Source organism: Dreissena polymorpha, chromosome 1 (assembly GCF_020536995.1).
Source record: "Dreissena polymorpha isolate Duluth1 chromosome 1, UMN_Dpol_1.0, whole genome shotgun sequence".
NCBI lineage: Eukaryota > Metazoa > Mollusca > Bivalvia > Myida > Dreissenidae > Dreissena > Dreissena polymorpha.
Window position 1 is genome coordinate 190,801,466 of NC_068355.1, and position 17,571 is coordinate 190,819,036.

Here is a 17,571-nt window from a genome sequence, read left to right on the forward strand (position 1 = left end):
TTGGAGGAGTATAAAAAAACTAACAAATAACAAGAGTGCCAAACTGTCACAAGATACGCCTGTTTGAAGGTTTTGGACAACTTGATAACTTTACCATGACCTGTATTTTAACTTGACCTACATATCATCTAGACACAACTTCTGACCAAATTTGGTGAAGATCAGATGAAAACTACTTCAAGTAGAGAGCGGACAGCATGCTAAATGCTTGAAATGCACTAAGTAAACTCGTGATCTAGTTTTTGACCCGGCATGACCCATATTTGAACTTGACCTAGATATTGTCTAGATACAACTTCTGACCAAGTATGGTGAAGATCGGATGAATACTACTTTAATTACAGAGCGGACACCATGCTAAATGCTTGAAATGCACTAAGTGACCTAGTTTTTGACCCTGCATGACCCATATTCGAACTTGACCTTGATATTGTCTAGATACAACTTCTGACCAAGTATGGTGATAATCGGATGAAAACTATTTCTATTACAGAGCGGACACCATGCTAAATGCTTGAAATGCACTTAGTGACCCCGTGACCTAGTTTTTGACCCGGCATGACCCATATTCGATTTTGACTTAGATATTGTCCGGATACAACTTCTGACCAAGTTTGGTGAAGATCGGATAAAAACTACTTCAATAAGAGAGCGGAAACCATGCTTAATGCTTAAAATGCACTAAGAGACCCGGTGACCTAGTTTTTGACCCGGCATAACCCATATTCAAACTTGACCTAGATATTTTCTAGATAAAACTTCTGACCAAGTTTGGTGAAGATCGGATGAAAACTATTTGAATTAGAGAGTGGAAACTGCTGTGGACACCGAACGCCAGCCCACCGGCCCGCACACCGCCAAGGTGAAACTATAATACGTCCCGTTTTTTTAAAACGGGCGTATAAAAATGAGTGCCTTCCACTGGCTTTAATCCAATGACGTTTAGACAGAAAATCTAAAATGCAACCACTGGACTGCTAAGACTTTTAATAACTTGTATCATATTTAAACGCAAATAAGCAGAAAGGAAATACACTTAAAGATATTATTGATGAAAAGATGATAAATAATTTATACTTCTACTGATTTTGATGGATGATTAGCCATAAACACATTTTAAATATTTACCTTAACCAGGAGTCTGATTTTTCTAGCTGATTAAAACATTTACATTCAGTTTGGGATGTATGACAGATTTTCAATTGGCCATTTCCAAAGCATGAAGAAGTCTATTTTACCATTATTATGACTTACTGGTAGAAGTGGAGGCGGGTGCCCAAGCTACAACATACACCGTGCGACGATGATATGTGGTTGATATCTGGGGAGGCCTGAAAGAGTGCCTACATATGAAGTCAAACATAGTGAAACAATAATATAGGTACAATGTACTCTCTTAATAATACACAGACTATATGTTTTTTTATTTATTCATTCATCTTTTTATTAATGGAATTTTAATTGCTGAATAACAATAACTCAAAAAATGAATTTTCTTTAAAAACAAACATTAGGTCAGGTCCAATTTGTGTAAAGTTAATACAGAGCTTACTTTACATTTACATACAGTCAATAAAAACTAACAACAAATCAATACTTATAATATCAGGCCAGAACTGTTAAACAGGCTCAGTTCAACATGTAACAAGAAACCGTCGGAGACGGGTGATGCTCCCAAAAAGTATTTTTTGTCACAATATTGCACTATATATTCAGATATAAGGAAACGTCTTGAGGGCACAGTAGTTGGGGGGACAATAATTTTTTTATATAAAATTTCAAAGGGCCATAACTCTGTGAAAAATCATCCGACCAGAACCCGCTGATAATATGCACATCTCCTCTTTGAAGTGAAGTTTCCCATAAAGTTTCATTGAATTCCAGTCATTAGTTGGGGAGAAATAGCCAGGACAAGAATTGCACTATATGTACAGTAAATGGAAAATTTCAAAGGGCCATAACTCTGTAAAATCATCCGACCAGAACCCGCTGATAATATGCACATTTCCTCTTGATAGTGAAGCTTCCCATAAAGTTTTATTGAATTCCGGTCATTAGTTGCTGAGAAATAGCCCGGACAAGAATTGCACTATATGTACAGTTAATGGAAAATTTCAAAGGGCCATAACTCTGTGAAAAATCATCTGACATGAACCCGCTGACAATATGCACATCTCCTCTTGGTAGTGAAGCTTCCCATAAAGTTTCATTGAATTCCGGTCATTAGTTGCTGATAAATAGCCCGGACAAGAATTGCACTACACGTACAGTTAATGGAAAATTTCAAAGGGCCATAACTCTGTGAAAAATCATCCGACCACAACTTGCTGACAATATGCACACCTCCTTTTGGAGGTGAAGCTTCCCATAAAGTTTAATTGAATTCCGACAAAAATTGTGCACGGACGGACGGAAGGACAGAAGGAAGGACGGACAGACGAAGCGGCGACTATATGCTCCCCCCAAATTTTTTTGGGGGAGCATAAAAATTATTAGTCTCATACTGTCTTCATTTAAATAATATTTAACAAGAGTTCCACGGTCGGGACATATGCCCCCTTAAACAGGGCGATGAAAAAGTAACCCCAATTTCAATAGGGGTCATCTACTGTCCAAGGCAAATGCAAATGTGAAGTATCAAGCCAATCAGTTGATTCTTTGACGAGTTATTGATCTGCAACAATTTTCACACTTATTGTGACAGTGACCTTGACCTTTCACCTAGTCATGACCAAAATTTCAAAAGGGGTCATCTACTGTCCAAGGCAAATGCACATGGGAAGTAGCATGCCAATCAGTCAATTCATTGACCAGTTATTGATCAGAAACAATTTTCACACTTATTGTGACAGTGACCACAACCTTTGACCTAGTGACCCCAATTTCAATTGGGGTCATCTACTGTCCAATGCAAATATAAGTATTAAGTCCATCGGTCAATTTGTTTACAAGTCATTTATCTGAAATGATTTTCACACTTATTGTGACAGTGTCCTTGACCTTTGACCTAGTGACCCAAATTTCAATAGAGGTCATCTACTGTCTATCATCAGTACAGGAATTGATTGAGATATTCAATGCAATAATCTCTTTATGAACATCCTGGAAGACATGCTCTCCGTGAAAAACTCTGATTATGTTATTTTTTGCCAACCTGTGTGAACGAAATCATTAATGTTCATAAAGAAATAGCTGTGTTGTTTTAAGGGCGGGTAACACTAATTAAAAACTGGTAGGAACAATTGTTAAGCAAGAGTTCAGCCTTCCGTGACATATGGCACCAAGCTTGAGCTTTGAACATGTTACCCCAATTTCAATAAAGGTCATCTGATGTCCAAGGCCAATGCACATGTGAAGTATCAAGCCAATCGGTCAATTCATTGATGAGTTAATGATTGGAAACAATTTTCACAATTATTGTGACAGTGACCTTGACCTTTGACCAAGTGACACAATTTCAAAAGGGGTAATCTACTGTCCAAGGCCAATGCACATGTGAAGTATCAAGCCAATCCGTAAATTTGTTGTTGAGTTATTGATCAGAAACGATTTTCCCACATATTGTGACAATGACCTTGACCTTTGACATAGAGACCCTTATTTCAGGGGTCATCTTCTGTCCAAGGCCAATGCACATGTTAAGTATCAAGCCAATTGGTAAATTTGTTGATGAGCTATTGATCAGACACGATTTTCCCACTTATTGTGACAATGACCTTGACCTTTGACATAGTGACCCTAATTTCAATAGGGGTCATCTTCTATCTAAGGCCAATGCACAAGTGAAGTATCAAGCTGTTGACGAGTTATTGATTGGAAACTAACTGCACTACCAACAGATCAACCTACATCCAGCAAAACAATATACCCCCTCTTCTTCGAATGGGGACATGATAATTGTTATAGCGATGTGACTAAATGAACATTGCAACACACCTTAAAACTTTGGTCTAACTCATTGCCATAGATTCTTCCCACTCTGAAAGTGCCCACTACTAGTGTTGAAATGGATACTAAATATGCCCTTAAGTAAGGAGTCTTCTTACTGAGACATTTCGTTTTCAACAGTATTTCAGTCATGATAACAGAATTCAGTGCACCCACACATACATTCCTCAGCTAAGCTGGTTTCTCAGACTGCACAGAATAATCAGGGACAAAACTCTCCATCTAGACTGATATGTTTAAAAAAAAGACTATCATTAAATAAACAAATCCATAAAAGTGGGAAGTGTTGTCCCTGATTAGCCTGTGCTGACTGCACTGGTTTATCTGCGATGACACTTAAAGCACATGCATTAGGCTCAAAATTGCCAGAGCAACGCTCCAATAATAAACAAACTCTTAGCCAGGCCCTGAAGACCGCACACGTACTTGTTGGACAGGGTGTTGTATATTCCCACTCGTCCATCCTCTGTCCCATATGCCAGCAAGCCCTCCTTGGCTGGGTGCCAACTCAACTGGAACAAACAAAATCAATGTCCATAGCAGGGATGCAAAGTTTTGCATTATATTGCCCAATAAGACAAACTATTTTTGCTACTCATCCATTCATAAATTATGATAAACCATTACAGTGATCTGTGTATGGCAATATCTCAAATGTACTGACAAATAATGTCAACGGCTATGTATACGGCTATGTATAGCAGTAAAACATAATTATAAATCTCTGTAAAAGTCTAGATAGTGTTGTGAGATGTACATGAATACTACTAAACATTAATGCTTCGATATCAAGACTATTACCATTTATGTTCGTGCAATAATGTTTAAGTAATTGCATCTATTCTAATATTACGAGTTAACTTGTGAAGACTATCCCTTTTACAGTACAAGGCAAACACACTTTGATGGAAATGAACTATGTGATAACTCGAGTTAGATATAATTTTCTAACAAACACACAAGCTCAAGTTTATTATGAGCCATGTCATGCGAAAATGAGTATTATACCATATGGGTTAGTTTATCTCTAGTCTGCCTGCCTGCCTAGACTAGCCTGCGCATCTGCAGCAGTCTGTGAGACTATGAATAAACAGCTAGTCTGGAGCTGCATATGGCATAAGATCTGTTTTCACATGACCCTAAACAGCTAGTCTGGAGCTGCATATGGCATAAGATCTGTTTTCACATGACCCTAAACAGCTAGTCTGGAGCTGCATATGACATAAGATCTGTTTTCACATGACCCTGCTCTTATTATGTTTAGTGATAACTTTGAGTATTCATTTCCTTAGAATTGTGCCAGTTTTGATAAGCTCAAATGGAAATTCTAAACATATAATTTTAATGTTAAGTCCAACTATTGACAACAAAATATCACCAAGATAAAGTCCGTTTTAGACAACCGTAAAAGTATGCATAATTTTTTAGGATAAAAGAAGCGCAAAGGACAATTCTATTATTGAAGCTTTGACCAGACAATAAATAACTAAATAATGGACTGGATCGTCATACTATAAAAAAACAAACTATGGTCACTAATTGATTGTACACAGTCAAGAAGTTGAGTGCAAAACTGATTTATCCCTTTAACATATTTACATCCCATTAGAGCTGCAACGATTCACCAACAGCTCGATTCAATTTCGATTTCAGACACTCCAATACCGATTTTTTCAATTCGATTCATCTTCAAACCTAGTTTTATCATATATTCACTCTTCTGCCTCAAAATAAACATTTCTGTTCAAAAGTGTTGCATAACTAGATATCTTGGGCATTTGTCAAATTGTGTGTTTGTTTGATATAGTTTGGTTGGTTAAACAGTGTTTTAAAAACTGTTGAAAGTGTGTTTAATTAACATTTGTAGGAAATATTTTGCAAGAAACTGCCAATTGTCTATCAAACTATGTCAATATTTCAATAAAACACATAAAAAAGAATAGCAAATTAGGACTCAATTTTAATATAAAAAACTTCTGACTAGAAGATTGTGTTGAATACACAATAATATAAAATTAAATAAATAATCATAAGAACATCTGGAATCAGTGGAGTGATAGTACTATCACTATAATACTTATATCAAAACCGCTACAAGCATGTCTACCATTGCGCCATGACAGCATCACCTGTTACCTGTAGGACAAAGCACATTCTCTAATAAACTTAACAAATTCCCAACAGAAACATAACTACTTTTCTGGCTGGCGACTTGAGTAGTTGCACTTGTGCTACCTCTTAGTCTTGCTAAATCAACGTTATGCTTGCATCCTTGAAGCACAGTTTACACTGCTTTATCGGGAAGGCTCACATCCGGAAACACAAAATACTGCCACTTTTTTTATTTTAGCTTCTTAGGCGCATCTGATAATTTTAATTTGTCGGCCACAACTTGTTCAGCCATTTTGACGCTTCCAAAAGTAGACCGTAACGCGCTTATTGATTGGATGACTAAAGCAATAAGCAGCCATTCGCGCACGTCATAATTACAGGTTAAGATAAAACCTACACCTTTCCGTATCAAATAGTCAGAATACAGCGAGCTTTACATATCTATGTACATATATGTCTATATGTTAAAGAATCAAATCGTTTTATTAGGTTTGGTATTGTAATCGAACCAACGCATTTCGAACCAATTTTCGATGCATGGGATTGAATCGTTTCAGCTCTACATCCCATACAAAAGTTACACACTAAAACCTTACCAGAATTCATAACAGCATGCTTTATAACACAACCCATTTGGCCAATACAATAACTTTTTCACAATTGAACAGTTATCGTGAATGTTCAATATTCTCCCTACTTACTGCAGTGACCTTTGACTTAATACCCTGCCAGTACTGAGTCATAGCGCTGACCCCTGGCGGTGAGTTCAAGTTCCATACTCGGATCATGCCATCCCCAACACCTAGACTCAGTCTCCCTGAGGAATACAGCATCATGGCAATATTGATTATAGGTACATTTAATGGACATCATAATACAGCGTAAACACTAAACAGAATAACCAGGTGAAAACAACACAACAAATTTAACTAGAGCTTTGTCGCAGACTTAACGTATACCCCCACATGCTGCATTGACACAGAATATTTTGCATGCTGTCTTCACAACACAAGAGAAGATAATTTATGGTGATTTTTAAGAATTATTATGCCATTATCATTTATGGCCATTTTGACCTTTCAACTCTTGAATTCTTTTGCATGACAATGACTGTGAACAAAATTTATGAGCAGAGTCATTTTAAATTCTCATATAAACGACATAGTCATGGCCCGGACAAGCTCATTTATGGTTTTGATTTTGAACTCAAAGTGTGACCTTGACCTTGGAGATTTCAACATAAATGTAATTCTTTCGGATGACACACCATCCAAAGATTGTGAACAAATGTACCGAGTAATTTTAAAATCTCACAATTAATGACATAGTTGTGGCGCAGACAAGATCATTTATGGCCATTTTTGACCTTTGAACTCAAAGTGTGTCCTTGACGTAGCAGATATCGATGTAATTCTTTCACATGACACACTGTTCAATGACGATGAACAAATGTGCTAAATGATTTTTACAAAATCTCACAATGAACAACATAGTTATGGCCCGGACAAGCTTATTTATGGCCATTTTTTACCTTTGAACTCCAAGTGTGACCTTAACCTTGGAGATATCAACGTAATTCTTTCGCATGACACACCATACAATGATGGTGAACAAATGTGCCAAATGATTTTAAAGTTTCACAATAAATGACAAAGTAATGGCCTGGACAAACTCATTCATGGCCATTTTTTACCTTTGAACTCAAAGAGTGACCTTGACATTGCAGATATCAACATAATTTTTTCGCATGACACACCGTCCAATGATGGTGAACAAATGTACTAAATGATGTTAAAGTCTCACAATAAATGACAAAGTTATCGCCCCGACAAGCTCATTTATGTGCAACTCCAAGTGTGACCTTGACTTTGGAGATATCGACGTACTTCTTTCGCATGACACACCGTCCTATGATGGTGAAAAAATGTACCAAGTCATTTTTAAATCTAGGGATAAATTACATAGTTATGGTCCGGACAAACTTTCGGTTTAAATTGTTCTATGTGACCCTGTGACCTAGTTTTTGACCCAGCATGACCCATATTCAAACTTGACCTAGACATCATCTAGATACAACTTCTGACCAAGTTTGGTGAAGATCGGATGAAAATTTTGGGTCTGACAGACTGACAGACCGCCAGACAAAGCGACTCCTATATAGCCCCCATTACCAATGGAAATGGGGGTATAACGAGGGTCAGGCATAACATTTCTTGCAATAGCACTGCAATAACAAATAGTAACGTTTAAGACAAGAACAAATGGAAGCATGAAACAATTCTGACACAAAAATCAAATGAGGACAAAACTAACTGAAACAGTGCAGTATCTACCTGGATCAAATGGTGACACTTTCATGGCATACACATATCCACCAAGGGAAGGCATTATAGCTTGCTGACATCTGAGCTTGATGTCCCAGAACATTATCTGCAGTAAACAGACCACAGTGGCCAAAATAGTGGCATAGAACACATATACAACCATGCACACACATAATCTTTGCTTAATAAAACATTAGAATTATAGTGCTTCAAGTAACAACACAGTTGTTCATGACACCCAAAACAGATGGAAGATACTTTTTTTTATACAAAACAGAAAGTAAGTCTTACCAGGGTAGGGCAACAGTTTTATTACTATTATATCAATTGTTTTTTTACTAACTTAATCAACTGAATGGATGTGCCTAAGAGCACAAACCAAGGCATGTTACAGTTTATACTCATTTTACCTTTTTACTTTTACCCACAACTACAATCATTAATTGGTAAGTTCTGAGATCTAATCTCATACATTTAACCAATTGGAACAGATGCTCATTTGTGGCAAAGCATTCTCATTGGTCAATATTTTGAGTTCAGAATAAAGTATGAGCCTAAGACTGTGTTAAGTCACTGACCATGTCTCATCAGCAAACCAGGTCAACATACCTGTCTATCCATGGAGATTGTACATAGAGTGTCCTCTCCCACTGGGCAAATGTTGAACACAGAACGCAAATGTCCTCTGCCACTCTTGTGGAAGAAGCTATTCTTCTCTTTTCCCGATTTTGTGATGTCCCACAACAGCAAATCTCCACTGTAAAAAAGTATTTTATATACTTCAGATTGCTTGACTTGCAATCTAAATTTATGCCTAAAATATATATTGAAATGGGTTTTGCTTTGAAGCAGTTTATCTGTGCTTTTTTCATTCTATAGCTGTAGCCAAAGAAAGACACAAATTATAAAGAAATTTTGTTTAAATGCATGTGGAGTTTTCTCTGGAAATGTAACTTTAACCTAGAAATGTCCGTCCCCTATCAGTTATATCACATGAATATATATATATGGGAGCATAAAAAACACCTGTACTATACTGAGATGTAATGATCATACATTTTCAAATTGTATTTATTGTAACAGTGTACATCAAGCTTTAACAAAACGCATGTGTACATCCGCTTATAGTTGTATGTTTCATCTATTTCAAAATCACAGATCAAACTAAAACTTAGGTCATAGACATAAACGATAAGCCGGTTGTTAAAGTGATATTATGGGCATTTGGCACTGTTGAATTGAGCTGAAAAGAATTTACAGGTCAACAGAGTTAGTTTAAATGTGGTTACTGACCAATTATCGGCAACTCATCTTGCTACCAGTTGTTAATAAAAATATATTTTATATTCAATATTCTTACGTGACCCACCCAGTCCTCTAAGCCGAAATTATCCATAAAACAAATGTGTGTCTTTCTGTCGTATGAATGAATCTGCACTAAATATAGGATCTTGCATGAGTGGTCGTTTTGTATTGAATTTATTAAACGAGTCATCTAAATAAAGATAAAAACGAGGCTTGCCGAGTTTTTATCTTTATTTAGATGACGAGTTTAATAAATTCAATACAAAATGACCACGAATCTAAGATTCTATTTATAACATGGCCAACACATTTTCTCTTAATTTTATGCTCTTTTCACCTTTTTATTCACATTGTAAAAGAGTTTAACTGAAGAAATTTGCTGGGATAATGACGTCATTTCGTCACAAAAATGACGTCATTTCACAGTTATATAACTAGTGTAATAACACCCGTGTAATAAACAAAATTAAGCATTACGTTATTTCACTCCTGGATCATAGGTCATGTTATAAAACTAAATTTAGGTTCACATCGTACATGCATGATCATTCTTATGATTTCCAGTGTTCATTGGAACATAGGTCATGTTTATTCCAGAATGATGCTATGATTTTTAAATTACACAACACACAACTATGTTTGTTTGTTTATGGATGAATAGTAGCTTTATCAAATGTTTTTTATGCTGCTTATTTTTTATTCTACCACGGCACGTGACTTGTTTTCTATAGACAAAGAAGGAAATCAAGCGTGGGTTATTCTGCAATAACTTATGGGTGGAGCTTAATGTTTAGAAAATAGTTCCAAATAAATAAAGAAAATATTGCAGTAAAATGCACGTGCTAAAACCCGCTCTAAAAGAAATGTAATAAATATAGCATGTATATAAGTGTAATGAAACAACTAATTGTATATTTGGTGATTATTGGCATAACCACGCCTACAAAGAATGTTATTTGTTAGGAAAGGTAATTCAGAAAACATTTATAGCATGTCAGCTTTTCAGTAGCATCAATAAACGTGACGTCATTAAGTATCTACGATTGTTGTTTTCAATGAAAGTGACGTCATTTGCAAAATATTTGTAAATGAAAACGACGTCATATGTTTGTACAATTCAATGACGTCCCTAAACAGTGAACTTTGTACTAAGAAGGGCGGAGTATTGAAAAATATAGTTCACGTCCTAAAACTTGAACCAAATCAATTAGAATCGTGTAAGAATCGAAATAATATTTTTCTATGATTGTTAGTTTTCGAATAACACACAGTAAGTTGTATAGATGCATATCATCAAATCACTCGTGCAATTTAATTCCTACGCATCTATACTCCTTACTGTGGGTTATTCGACAACAAACCATGACCGAAAAATATTATTTCTTATTTAAAATGTAAAAATATTAAAAGAACAACATGAGCAAGAGTTTCCTTTTTCCACTACAATACTATTTTTAAAAACCTTAGCAAACAATCAGAAGGGCCAATATTATGAGAACAATGTACATGATACAGATTACTACAGGGAGCTAAGTCTGGTCAGTAGTTTGTCAAAACAATGTCGATTTAAATGCAGTTTTCGTTGTTATGTCCAAGAATACAAATTTAACAATAGATTGACATATAAAACATTCGTGTTTTTTTTCCCACTTCCAAAATAAGTATGTATTCATTAAGAGGGCCGATACCACAGACAGACATCCTTAACTAAATCCAAGGATCACCTTCAGCAAAGCTTTATCTCAAAATCATTGTGTACCATGAAAACATTCAATAAATATCAGCATTTTAGCAAATTTCAAAGTGTGTCTTCTTATTGTTTTTCAAATCATATTGTTTTAAACATGGCTTTTGTAAAATAGGAAACCCCTTAACTGCCCACCCATCATGCCCCCCAAAAATGCAAAATAATTTTAGGTTACCTCAAAAATGTAATTCCATCTGAAAACAGAAACTTTTCAGCCCTGAATATTGGTTTACCTCAGTGAGCTAGATATGATGTGATTGGGCGCCTGTGTTAGCCAATGGATGGTGATCCAGGGCTGACTCCGCCCCCCTCGCTCCTCCTTCGCCTTCGGGTCCCGCCTCCCAGGGTTTGGCAGCTTGTACATCCCCAGTTGTCTCCCTTTGCTGGTGCTCCACAGTCGGATGGTCTTGTCTCGACAGCCCGAGGCCAGCAGCCATCCATCCTCACCGAATCCCTCAGACTCCGTGCTGACCAATGGTTCCTTAGGCTTCTTGCGCCAGGAATCGTCTGAAAAGAAATTACATCATAGATAAGTCATCATAGAAATTAGCAGTTTTACAAAGAAAGACTTAAAACAATGCAACTTATATCAACACATATAATCTTGTTGCTTTATTTATTGAGGAATATTGCAACTTAAGTATTATGATCCGCAAAATGCCATATGTAGACAGCCTAGCCACATAACAGCTTTCACATTCATGCAGGCTGGTCAAAAGCTGTCCAGTCCCCTAATTAAATAAAAAAAACTTGCGTTGCTTTATACTGGAACAAGGGACAAAATTGTCACAAAACCAGGTTTTCATCGTGAAAAAAAAATCTGATAAAGGGAGAAAACTCAAACTGAACTTTTGAAATGAACAAACAAAATTAACCCCCTTTGTAAGTTTTTTTTTTTTTTTTTAAATCTATTTTTAGTCGTGGCGACCTTGACATTGGAGATATTGACATGATTCTTTCGTGGGACACACCGTCCCATGATGGTGAACAAATGTGCCAAATGATTTTAAAATCTCACAATGAATGACATAGTTATGGCCAGGACAAGGTCATTTATGGCCATTTTTGACATTTGAACTCAAAGTGTGACCTTGACCTTGGAGATATCGACGTAATTATTTCGCGCGACACACCGTCCAATGATGGTGAACAAATGTGCCAAATGATTTTAAAATCTGACGATGAACGACATAGTTATGGCTCGGACAAGCTCATTTATGGCCATTTTTGACCTTTGAACTCAAAGTGTGACCTTGACCTTGGAGATATCGACGTAATTATTTCGCGCGACACACCGTCCAATGATGGTGAACAAATGTGCCAAATGATTTTAAAATCTGACAATGAACGACATAGTTATGGCCCGGACAAGCTTATTCCGCCAGCCCGCCAGCCAGCCCGCCAGCCCGCCCGCATTCGCCAATCTAATAACCAGTTTTTTCCTTCGGAAAACCTGGTTAAAAAGTAGCTCATGGCCAGTTTGGACGAATGCATGTTGGTCTATGGCTACGCTGGCCGCATTTGGCATAAGACCCAATTTGGCATGACACATCTAATTTTGTGTCTAAGAAATAAATACAACTGATTTAGGAATTTTAACTTACATACGTGGAATAATTGAAATGGTCTCCCAAATATGATGCCAAGGTGGAAATAAACAGGTTAATAAAGGTTAATAAGGCCAAATAAAAAAATAGTCTTGGTTCAGGGAACATGGCCAGAAAAATGTAGGAGGGTAGGTAGGTTTTTCTTTTTTTTTTTTTTTCTTTTTTTTTTTTACCAGTCGACTGATTTCAGGGTGAAAAAGGGTCAGTTAATGCACCCATGATTGTTTAAACACTGACCAAATGATTAACATTGCACATGTGGTATTTAGTCGTTGTATATTATTCAATATTCCTAGCTCTTTATGCACTTCTTCAGGGCTAGCGCTGGCCCAAAATTTCTTTGAGCCAACCATTTTTTGTTTGTCTGTCTGTAATAGTGTGACCTTCATATTCAAAAGTGAACAAGCCATCTTTATCAGTCTCTGGTGTTTGGGGTGTGACCTTCAGAATTTTTTTCATCATGAGACCTGACCTAGTCTCCGACAGGTGCTCAAGAGTCTGAATAGTGGCTGTCAAAAGGAGGGTAACCTCAGAATAGCACAAGTCTTTCTTCTGGTACATTTTTTTATAAAATGGCAATGGGTTTGAGCGCATCGCACAGGAAGTGAGCAGTGTACATAAATTTGAATGTTGCTATTGGTTTGTACAGGCTAAGGGCGTCACAGTACATTGATTTTGATTCATTATCAAAGCGAAGCCAATTGTTGTCAAGTTTCCATGACTCTTGGAATGCTCTAGTGTTTTGTGTTTTAATTTATTTTTTTTATGTCTCTATTTCGTCCAACGACGCTTTAAGGTTAAAGACGCCATGTTAGCGACTGTAGAGACAAAGTGGTTAATTCCATTTTTATAGAAGACTAGATGAATGACTCTTCCTATGTGTTAAAAATACGACACTTTAATTACAATTAAACCGCGCGTGTTTTTCACATTTTCATTTGATTAAAATACGCTGCTGTCAGTTAGCATAGTGTGCGAGTAAAACAAACAAATTAATTAATTATCATCTTTTCATTTGATCGGAAATTGACAGAAAGTTGTAACATCATCGACATAGAACTAATTATTTAATTATCACTTTTAAATTCAGATCAATAGACAGCTTGGAAATAATTAAATTATTGTCACGCTTCTTTTCATTTTTAATCTTTAATAATACGACATTTGCGACCGGCCGCTATTTTGTTTGCAGACGACAATTTTAACTGTGTATTCAAAGTGCACAGTGTCTGCGCATGAATTACCGAATATTACTCCATAGCTCCACCCATTTTTACATTTCATTCAACAACGTTATTTCATGTGTAAGCGAGCTCAATGTTGATTGGCCAGCTAGCATGCGCACTTCAATAACAATAAGGTCAAGCAATGTCTCGTATACAGGTGCAGACCGGTTTTTGTTCACTGTTCAAATTGCGAACACTTTCATTGAAACAAAGAGAAAAATATAGAAAACCAATCCAGGTTTAAATGGTGGCTGTTTTCAATGAAATTTTACGAGATTTTAGCATTTTCGCCATCAGATTTTTTTCCATGGACCAAAAAATCGTTAGGGTCGGGGGCAAAAAATAGGGTCGGTCGGGTTCCCTGAACCAAGACTATTTTTTTTTTGGCCTAATAGTCATCAACACTCCTATGTCTAACTTAATACACAACTTTTACCCTTTCAGTGCTGGAACCGAATTTTGAAGATCTTTGCAAACAGTTTGGATCCAGATGAGATGCCACAGAATGTGGTGTCTCATCAGGATCCAAACTTTTTGCTATTCTGATAGTATTCTTTAAAAAAAATCGAAGAAAATGCTAATTTTAGAAATTCAGCAGACAACATTTTGGCGGACGACAAATTTCCCAGCATGCAAAGGGTTAAAAACCTTGATACTTGGCCATCATTGATTGCTATATTTATATTTACAAAATTATATATACAAAATGTATTTGTTCAATTTATTGGATTTCATTTTTTTTTAACTTATTTTTCTTTTTAATTTAAAATTTCAAATCATATTCTGTTTAAGTAAAATAAATATGAGACATTTTGTTATCTATATTTTTTTCAACAGGGATCCACAGCTTTCAATTGATGTTGAATCCTGCCTTTTAGATGCATGCATTCATGTTTTTCTATTTCTGACCAAAACTTATCTGCATAAACAATGTTTTACCTTCTCTTTTCAATAGAAACAAATTTCATAATTATAAATATATAATAATTTTGATTTTTACAAATATTGTCTTTTAACAATGTTCTTACACGGCCTTCAATCACTGGCACCACCTCTGTTTTGAGGTGCATTAATAAACACGCAAAATGGGTTGTGACTGTATGTTTCTGTTGAAGATAAAATAGTCTTAGCTGAATTGCACATATATTGCCTGATTTTTAAACTACAGGAAACTATATTTATAAACAAGGGACAAAATTGTCACAAAACCAGGTTTTCATTGTGAAAAAAAAATCTGATAAAGGGAGAAAACTCAAACTGAACTTTTGAAATGAACAAACAAAATTAACCCCCTTTGTAAGTTTGTTTTTAAAAATAATCTATTTTTAGTCGTGGCGACCTTGACATTGGAGATATTGACGTGATTCTTTCGTGCGACACACCGTCCCATGATGGTGAACAAATGTGCCAAATGATTTTAAAATCTCACAATGAATGACATAGTTATGGCCAGGACAAGCTCATTTATGGCCATTTTTGACCTTTGAACTCAAAGTGTGACCTTGACCTTGGAGATATAGACGTAATTATTTCGCGCGACACACCATCCAATGATGGTGAACAAATGTGCCAAATGATTTTAAAATCTGACAATGAACGACATAGTTATGGCCCGGACAAGCTTGTTCCGCCCGCCAGCCAGCCCGCCAGCCAGCCAGCCCGCCCGCATTCGCCAATCTAATAACCAGTTTTTTCCTTCGGAAAACCTGGTTAAAAACCTGGTTAAAAACATATAAAACCTACCAATTCTCTACATTTCTTGATTGTTTTTTTAAAACTTCTGGTCCTTAGGGCAACCTTGGAAGTATTGGTTTGTTTATTTATGCATCTCCAAAAAGAAATAATGCCAGTGATTAACTGCAAAGTATTAAACTTACAACAAAATAAATTAACACAACTGACCATGAACATTGTATATACTTTCTTAACTTTACCTTCTGTGCAATCATGATTTTGAATATTAAACTTTTTATTTAGACTTCAATATGAAATACTGCAGAAATGGGGACAAAAAATATATATATAATTAAGCCATGGGTCATTTAAATTTCACTTTTAGTTCTGACAGTTAATACAAATACATATGTTTCCCCTTATTCCTGCTATCACTTACCAACACCGAATGTCTCCAGGTCAGTAATATCTGGGGCTTCTGCGGGCGGGGCAGGCTTGAAGTTCTCCCCGGGCACAGGGCTCCAGGCCAGGGCATGAAGCTCCTCATCATGACCTTTGAGGCTACACACCACCTGGGAGCCTTTCTTTACATCCAGCAGGAGTATTAGACCAGACTTGAATCTGTAAAGGTTCAGGAATAATTAGAAAGATTATTGCAGGAATGATTATGAGAATATGAGAAAGACATTAAACGATTTGAACTAAAACTAGATTTATGATAATTTCATTATTTTACATTTTATCACATAAAATATCCTTAATTACAAAGATTATTGCATGAATAATTATGAGAATATGAGAAAGAAATTAAACGATTTGAACTAAAACTAGATTAATGATAATTTCATATTTAATTATATATTTTATAACATAACATATTCTTAAGCAATGAAAGGCAAACACACTTTAACTATACAGGGGTGTTAAATTCGACAAAATGCTCCCAAACAACGACAAGCCAGTTGATTTTTTTTTCAGACTATAATATGTTTTTATGACATGGAATTAACAAGGTGTTTTCCTCCAAATATTTCAGAAGCTGTCAACACCTACATATTTTTATCTGAGAGTATATTCTTCACATTGCTTTTTCCAAGATTTGTAAAATTTTTGAACATTTGGCGCACACGCTGTAATTGACCAGTCCCCAAATACGCAATCACTCCGCCCACTAAGTTGTGTTTTCATAAATCGCTTTATCCATTACTCAGAGTGTCTTTGTTTGTCGGTCCAAGTGTCCGCAATAAACGAAATCTGATTGATTATTACGTGAGTTTGATTGACAGCTGGCGAGTGGTCAATTGGAAGTTTCCTACCTGCTTCATATTTAGCAGCCGATATTTTTTCAAAACTTTAACAACAGAAGTAAATTTGGTGTTTATGTAAACTTACTGCAAATTTAACGGCCACAATTAAGGTCACAGTATACTAATTCAGTACAGAGGGAAACAAAAACACATAAGAATTGATTTCAATTCATTTTTCAATTTTCATTTTTGTTTTCTTAATGATTGCTTTTTAACTTAATTTTTTTTTCTGTAAAATACAAATTGAAAAACACGATAAAATAATTCTAATCTGTAAATCATGCAGGTAGAATAACTCACTAAAAATCAGGTCAGTAACTG

At 35.9% G+C, this 17,571-nt stretch overlaps 1 protein-coding gene across 1 annotated transcript in view; it reads right to left on the reverse strand.

Annotated features, from left to right (window-relative positions):
- Positions 1-17,571, reverse strand: part of LOC127864326 (gem-associated protein 5-like) — a 216,700-nt gene that overhangs the window by 192,556 nt on the left and 6,573 nt on the right. Inside the window, exons 3-9 of the mRNA XM_052403980.1 lie at positions 16,383-16,564; positions 11,670-11,943; positions 8,994-9,141; positions 8,394-8,490; positions 6,762-6,877; positions 4,375-4,460; positions 1,255-1,331 (exon numbers count right to left, since the gene is read on the reverse strand). Coding sequence (XP_052259940.1) covers positions 1,255-1,331; positions 4,375-4,460; positions 6,762-6,877; positions 8,394-8,490; positions 8,994-9,141; positions 11,670-11,943; positions 16,383-16,564 — 980 coding nt within the window. The remainder of the gene's footprint in view (positions 1-1,254; positions 1,332-4,374; positions 4,461-6,761; positions 6,878-8,393; positions 8,491-8,993; positions 9,142-11,669; positions 11,944-16,382; positions 16,565-17,571) is intronic.